Source organism: Nothoprocta perdicaria, unplaced genomic scaffold (genome assembly GCF_003342845.1).
Source record: "Nothoprocta perdicaria isolate Ctin4 unplaced genomic scaffold, notPer1 scaffold_4, whole genome shotgun sequence".
Lineage (NCBI taxonomy): Eukaryota > Metazoa > Chordata > Aves > Tinamiformes > Tinamidae > Nothoprocta > Nothoprocta perdicaria.
Window position 1 is genome coordinate 456,111 of NW_020455643.1, and position 7,936 is coordinate 464,046.

Consider the following 7,936-nt stretch of genomic DNA (forward strand, 5'->3'; position numbering starts at 1 on the left):
GGGGTGTTTCGAGGGGAGAAGGGCAACACCAGCCTGGAGGCCCCTTTCCCTGCCCATGCACTCGCTGAACGGCTCAGTTCATAACCCATAGATGCCGATCACAGATTGGGTGCAACGAAGGCTGCTGGGAGCTTCTTGTTAAACATCTCTGGTTTGGGTAGCCTAAGCTTTGGTTTTGTTGTGCCGCTTGGTGTGAAACCTCGCGTGCCACCCGTGGGACCGCAGGGCTGGTGCCGCGTGGGGGCACAGCCTGGGCATTCCCGCTGTTTCCCACAACAGAACGTCCCAGAAAACCCGCCGGCCTTGGCAGAGCCTGCGGAGCATCGTGTTGCACCTGGCTCAGGCCCTTTGGCTGCTGCTTGTTGCTGCGTTTGGCTTTTCCCACCTGGAGGGAGCACCTTTTGGCAGCGCAGCCCTCTGTGCTGAAGCTCTCGCGCCTTGTTCACGTGGCCGGCACCTTGGCCGGTGGCGGCGCCGGGGGCAGCCCTGTCCCGCGGGCCGAGCGCCGGGAGGGGAGCCCGAGGGCAGGGCGCAGCGCGGGACCGGGAGCCGGCCCGACACGGGGCCTCGCGGCTGCCCCTGTGGCCGCGGCTGCTGCCGGGGCGCCGCGAGGACGCGCTGCGGAGGCTGCGCCAGCATCGGCTTGCTCGCCGTGGGAAACAGCGCGCCCCGGCCCTTTGCGTCCCGGTCTGTACAGGAAAGCTAAAGGAAATGGAATACAAACTGGCTTTAATCATCGAGTTGAGTCATGTGCAGGGTGCCCACCTGCACTGGGCTCAATGGAAGCGTTCAGTGGTGAGTGAAGCTGTTGGAGTGAAGCTAGAAATTTGGTGTCACTTCAGAAGGGTGTTGGTCAGCTAACTGTCCCCGAGGTGCACTTATATTATCAGCGCTGTCCTGCTGTTGTAGTGTCAGTGCTCTTACAGGATGAGGAGACAATCTGGTATAGATCCAAGGAGTGAAACAGACTCGCACAAATGCGTGTTGTGCAGCGTGCATCTCGTCCTGCCGCTGCTCGGCCTGCCCAGCCTCGCTTACTCAGCCTGACACAGGGAGGCAGAAAGCCAGGCCATGTAAGGCGCTAAGCGGTTTTGCCATAAATTACAAAAAAAGTTCTCCCACAAAGCAAGAGATTCCCTTCCTTTGGTTTCCCTGGCTGGCAGGGGAGAGCCTGCAGAGCTTCAGCTTGGCATGGGTGACGGCGCTCTGAAGGAACCATATAAATAATCTTTTATGTATTTTCTTTCACCCTTTCAACCTATCCTGGCTCAGCTGAAACCCAGAGGCAGAAGGTGAAATCTTACTATAACTTCTTGAAGCAAAGTGGAAGCCTTCAGCTTTCAGGGCTGTGCCTTGAAAGCTCTTGTGGATGCCTGGTGTACTGGTGCGTTTGCCCTGTACAGTGATAAAATAGAGACTGCACTGAAAAATACAGTTAAAAATGACATTATATTTATATATAAAATATAGATTGCTTTCAGCTGTTACCGTTGTACAAAGAGAAATGTTTTATTGTGGCGCCAAGAATATAAGCAAACCACTGACTAGTTCCTTGTGCCTGTAAAGGTGCCCTGCAGCTTGCAGACGGCAGCGTGTTTGCTTCCCAGGGCTCCTCGCTGCTCTGCCGCTGTCTGCAGCCGCAGCCGGAGCTGCCGCAGCCCCGGCCAGCCCAGCACAGGCGCCGGGGAGCGCCCCGAGGAGCCCCGCGGTGCCTCCGAGAAGTGATTCCCCCTGTACCGAGCACCGCTTTTTATAGAAGTTCTGTCTCTGCCTGTGGGTTCTGTGGGTTACAGTTAGTCATATCGTTCAACTTCTTAATTATAAATGGTATTTCCCTTCAGCACCGATATATTTTTATAAATGCTCCCAAGGCTTCCAGGCCCCGTGCAGCTCTGTGAGGGTTCCTCGGAGCTGCATTGTTAGTTCTTTCATTGTGTTTGCAGCCGCTGGAGCAGAGCGGAGCGGGGCGGCCGCCGGGGCTCCGGCTGCTCGGGACGCGTCGCCGCCGGGGCTGCCGCAGCGCCGGGGCCGTGGAGCTGCTGGCGGCTCCTCCTYGCCTCGCTGTGCCCGTGCCGTGCCCGGCCTCCTGCCACACAAGAGCAGAGCAGCCTGGCTGGACAATCCTTTCTGAGGGCCGTGGCGTCTGTGCTCCAGTTATTCCTCTGTCCTTTCCAGATCCCCTTAGGCCATTTCACACCRGAATGCAGCTCTATCTTCTGCTGAAGTAGCCTCTGGTAAATATAGGGTAGTCAGCAATAATACTTTTAAACAGMGAACTCTGCTTGGTATTTTACACCAAACCCTTTTCTTTGCAGATTCTCGCTTATTCAGTGTTTTTGTGGCATTGTAGTCTTGGCTGACTTTCAAGAGCCCCYGTTAGTTTTCCATACCTGCACTTACAACGTATTTATGCTTTCCCGGATTGTATTTGTCCTTCTGGATTTGGAAATTTCAACTTCCTCTGAAATTTTCAGCTTGCGGTGCAGCTTTTGATAGAGCTTTTCCCTAAAGGGCACACAGAGGAAAAAATAAATAATGGGGTCAAGGCAGACRTTTGCGGCGGATAGGATGAGCGTGAACTCCTTGGTGTAGAAGAGCGCCCTGGCGGACGGGCAGGCGAAGCGGGAGCTGGTCTGGCTGAGGGTGTAGGGAATTCTGCAGAGGTGGTAGGGCACGAAGCAGGTCACAAACACCAGCATGATGGTGAATATGTTGCGGTTGGTCTTCCTCTTGGTCACATCCGAGCTCTTTCTGAACTTCTTGTAGGAGCTATAGATCTTTTTGGATATCGAGGTATAAAAAACGATCAATAGCAGAAACACAATCCAGAAAATCCCAATGCAAATATAGTTTGTAAACTTATGCCACTGTATGCCAAGCTTGTTTTTGAAACCTACACAGTTTCTGGAATAATTTGCTTCATTGATTTCAGTAGTTAAAATCATATTTGGAAGCGATAAAATTATTAGCAACAGCCATATGATTACAGAGATAACCTTACTGTAGTTAACTGTGTGAACAACAGAGGTAAATAAAGGCTTTACGATTTTGTAGTATCTGTCAAAACCGATGAGTCCAAAAAACGTTATTCCAATATACATGTTTATATAGAAAACAACCGCAGAGTACCGGCACACAAAGATGTTGAGCTGTGAGGATGCGATTTCCGAATCGGCTAGAATTTTGAAAGGGAACGTCAGGCTCATGAGGAGGTCGGCGACGACGATGTTTTTGAGATAGACGATGAAGCTCTTCTTGCTGGGAACGGCCAGGAAGACCCAGGCGGCCACGCTGTTGAGCAGGAGCCCCGCGAGGAAGAGGAAGCAGTAGATGAGCGGGATGACCTTGGTGGTTAGTACCGTGCTGTAAGTGCAGTTTTCCGAGGGGCTTGTGCTCGAGTTGAACATCTTACAGGATCGGTGTTCCTAGAAGCAGAGGAAGAGTTATCTCAGTGAGACAGAACAGGGCTATGCTTTACTTTGCCTTAGTGCAAGATTTCTGCTCTGACTTCAAAATAAACTTGGCAGATTTCTCAGAAATCACCAAATTACCGTTTCTGGCAGGGATTTTGAACAGAGAATCCATTTGATTCTCCATGGGGCTGAAACCCACTGTGTTCCTGGAGATGAGCAGGGGTTTGCTGTCTCTGGATATCCTTAATTCTTAAGGACCACTATTTTTAGCACTGATTTACCAGAAAGTATGTGTGGGAAATAAAGGTCTCTTTTGACGTRTTCTGTTTTGCACACAGGGGTGGCGAGCACGGCTCTGTTTGAGCGGCGGCTGGTGGGGATCCAGGCACGCACTGGTGTTTGTCCCGTTGGTGTGAGGGGAGCCGTCACTGCAGATAGCGCTGTTTGCTTTCGCTTCGGCGCGACGTGACGGGGCAGCGTGTGAGGCGCAAGCCGGGGCTGCCAGTGGCCCAGGTGTGACGTTCAGAGGATGCCACCGAGGCTGCAGGGAGCCCTGCATGCCGCCTGCTTTCCTGGACAGAGCCGTAGGAGCTGCATCATCTGCTGTGGAGGTTAAACCTACGGTTTGTGGGGGTGCAACCCTACGGTAAAGGGAGGTGCAAAAGCTCTTTCAGACAGAGCAGCTGCTTCCRTTCCTGCATGGTGATCTTTATCTTCTGGAGGGCTAGCACGAGCTGACCATCCTCGCCCTGCCTGGAACTTGCTCTGATAACGCAGCGGTGGTGTGCGTGTTGTGAGCATTTGCATCTAAAGCCGGCAGCTCATCTCTCCCTGCGGCCGGCTTTCTCACAGCCAGCCCTGCCCTCCTCCCTGTGCTTAGACTCCAGCCATCAGGGCTTTATTTTGGACTGCTTGGGCTTTTAAAGGAAAAAGAGGGTGCAGGGAGTGGGTGTTAGAGTATGAGCACTGCGGGAATAGACATGTGATGCCTGGGAGGAGATGGTGCACAGAGTMTGAGGCAGAATCGCTAGAGCAAATGGTAGGATGGAGGGGGCAGAATACAGACGGAAAGTGGAAAGAAAGCACCAGTGTAAGTAGCATTTTCATTTAAGGTGTTGACATGTTTTATCTGATAAGCTCCCCTTGCACTGCTGCCTGCTGTGCCCATGCTCTCTGAGTATGAAGGGAGATAGAGGCGGGGAGCTCCCTGCACAGGGGATGCTTGGRAGTCATTCCCAATCCGGAGGGCTTGCGGAAGCTGCGCGCGGGGRATGCGGCGCTGCGCTCGCTCGCAGCTGCTGTGCACGGAGCCACGTGCCGCGTCGGGCACCGCGCACCGACAGTCCTGCTTCTGGTGCTGGCTGCTGGCGGGTGGATTTGGTGGCTTTTGGCCCAAATGCTACCTGAAATGACGGAATTATCTTTTTCCCTCGCTCCCTGTGACCCTGCTGTCGTGCAAGCACTGCTGTTTGCTAGCAGGGGGTTCGGGCTGTGCCTGTCGTGCTGAATAGCCCTTCGTGCTCAGATGCCTGGTCCTGTATAAGCCTGTATAAGCCACGTGTGTGGATCAGTGTACATACATATTTACATATATGCATGTATGTATAAGTAATACCAAGCTCCGCAAAATCAGCACCACTGATGCACCAAATTATTTTAACAAGTTTGACTTGTTAAAATACAGAAATGCTCTGAAATTTCTCAGTTGTGCMAGTGGTATTGCACAGTATAAATACAAATGGTAAATACAAATGGTATTGTCTCAGCAAAAGACACGAGGGATGCCTGAGCCATTAAAACACCTCATTCCTTCGTTGGTTGTAACCCTTCTGTTTAGGCCCCTTTCCCTGACTCTACAGCTTTGGCTGGCAAACTGCAGAAGTTTAAAGTCTGTGACTGTTGTGCTGAAYGTAGGAATAATATTTACAGATTTCGTGTTTTATGCTACCACATGCATTCTTTGGTACTGGGTGGACGCTTGAGCTGTTTCTGGAAGCTAGCGCAGCTCCTCGGTAAGCGAACATGCAGTGCACAGTGTGCAGTGCACAGCGTGAGGCGCACAGCGTGCAGCGTGCAGCGTGCAGCGTGCAGCATGCAGCATGCAGCATGCAGCGCACAGCGTGCAGCAGAGTGTGGCCACACCGGTGCTCGAAGCGGCTGGCGTAGGAGGGGGCTCTAAGTTGGCTGGTGGTTGGCATTGTCACAGGCACCCCCCAGAGTGGAGGGGGACGGCTCGCGTGGTCCTGTTATGGGGACGGCCTGGGGAGCTCTGCCGTCGCTCTGCCGTCGCTCTGCCGTCGCTCTGCCGTCACTCTGCCGTCGCGAGCGGCGCGGCCGGGCCGGGCCGGACGGCGGCGCTGGCCGCGCGGGCAGGTCTCCGTGCAGGTGTGGGTCTGCGGCGAGGCCCGTGCGGCTGTGCAGCCCGGCTGTGCTGCACCCCCCGCCCCAGGCCTTGCGTGTCCCACGGGGAGGCTGGCAGGAGCCCGCCTGCCTCTCCTGGGGCCTCGCGGAGGCCGCGGGAGCGGAGAGCTGGGGACTCTCCTCCCTTGCCTAGGTCCGAACTGTCCCGGTAGCCACACGCGGTGCRGGGGGTTGTCTGCGCAGAGCTGCTTTCTGTACGGAGTTCCCCCTGACGGCGGGAGCCCCGTGAGGCGAGCGGGAGCGGCGGGGCAGCGCGGAGCCTCCGCTGCCTCACTGCAGGTCAGAGAGAGTTTCCGTCCGCTTGGGTAAGAGCCTCAAGTCTCTAGAGTTGATAGGGAYGTGAATACCGTTTTGAGATGGTCCTTTGATGAGCTCATTCTGCTTCTTGCTTCCTGTCCCCTCCACCTGCTCCCACTTCGGGCAGTGGGGAGGAGGTTTCCAGGGCTGCATGCAGCCGTGCCCGGCAGCGCCAGGAGCTGGCTCGGCCTCCGGGCGCTCCAGGTGCTCCGGGCAGCCCGCATCCCCCGCAGGAGAATCCCGGGATTTCCCCGTGCCACCCGGCAAGGCAAGGCGGGCGCCTGGCGCAGCCCTGGCCCTGCTGCCGTGCCGGGAGGAACGCGGCGCCTGCAGTGACCCATCTCGCCTGGGCAGGACTTAGCGTTGCCAGGCTCTTCTAGGCCGTTCTCCAGACCTAAGTTTGTAAGCACAGTTAGATCATACTTTTTTTTTTTTTTTTTTTTGAGTGTTTATCATTTGTTTCTGGTCTTCTGAAGGACAAAACGAGCGGGCAGAACCAGTAGGCGTAAAAATGAGTTGTTGCAGATAAGATTGTTCATTTTCCTGTTAAAATAGCGCTGTGCAGGGCAGCACAAGTTCACTGGGCAGCAGCGTGAGGACACCGCAAGGGTAGAACTTCATTTCCTCCTTGCAAAGCCCATCCTGGCTTGCTGCTTCTTGCTCTTCAGGAGTCCCTAAACTGCTGCTTTTGCTGGAAATTTTAGCAGTCTCATTTTTCTGAGAAGTTAACATTTTTATTCTATTTTTTTGAGTTGGAGGGAAGGGAAGTTAGGGAAGGTCCTAACCTACCCTAAAAATAGAATCTGTTGTCATTAAAATGTTAGAGCCTTGATGATGTCTATGCAGACACCAATCCTTGCCCTGAAACTTGGGCAGTGCTTTAGCCTGTTTGCATGTAGAAGCATTTGGGAATTGAGCTCAAACTTCCAAAATAAAAGTAAACAAACAAACCCCCCAAAAAAGGAAACACAAACTCTTCCTATATGTGTCAGATATAATATCTTAGGGCGTAGTGCATGCAAGAGGAGAAGTTAGGACTGCAATATTAGGAACATTCTGTTTACAATTTCGTGTCAGGGAATTAGAGACCAGCTTTTAGAAGCAACTGCCTTAACAAATTTGGAATTTTTCAATGCAAAACATGTCAGTAAAATATTTTAATAATAGTTTTATTAAAATTGAGTACCTTAAAATTGGATAATTTGAAAGAAGAAAATACTTGGCTCAAATTAAAAATAAATCCCTTTGACATTGTGTTTTAACATAATATGTAATTTAAAATCTTGGGGTTTTTTTTTGATTCTATTTTCTGGTGTTTTTATATGCTGAACAAGGATACTTCCTTGTTCGTAAGTGAAGGGCAGGTGCTTCAAAAGGATCCCTTGCTAACTGTATTATATCTGCGCTGTGCCCCCAGCGCCGGGGCAGTCCCGCTCTGCGGCTGTGCGCAGGCTGCTCGCGCCAGCAGCCGGTCCCTCTCTTGGTTTTCTCTGTATATTTACAGTGAGGATCTGCCTGGTTTATGGTTTGCCTAGCTAGGAAGCGTTTGCTGTTTGTCTTYGTTTGGCAATTAGAAAATGCAGCTATTCAAAGGAAAAGAGCAGCGGCAGCCTGCCGAAATAGGCGATTAAAGGGTGCTTAAAGCCAGCGCGCAGAGCGCAGAACAAACGGGCACGGCGGTGCTGGACACAGCGTCCTGTGTGGTGTGCAGCCCGAGCACCGCGTCCCATGGGGTGCAGCCCGGGCACGGTGTCCCGGCAGGATGTGCAGCCTGGGCACGGCTTCCCGATGGGATGTGCAGCCTG

The 7,936-nt window shown here is 53.0% G+C and overlaps 1 protein-coding gene across 1 annotated transcript; it reads right to left on the minus strand.

Moving 5' to 3' along the window:
- Positions 1-2,396: 2,396 nt before the first annotated feature.
- Positions 2,397-3,407, minus strand: P2RY14 (purinergic receptor P2Y14). The gene has a single exon (XM_026045398.1). It carries the CDS (start codon positions 3,405-3,407, stop codon positions 2,397-2,399), a length of 1,011 nt encoding a protein of 336 aa, XP_025901183.1.
- Between the last annotated feature and the right edge of the window lie 4,529 nt (positions 3,408-7,936).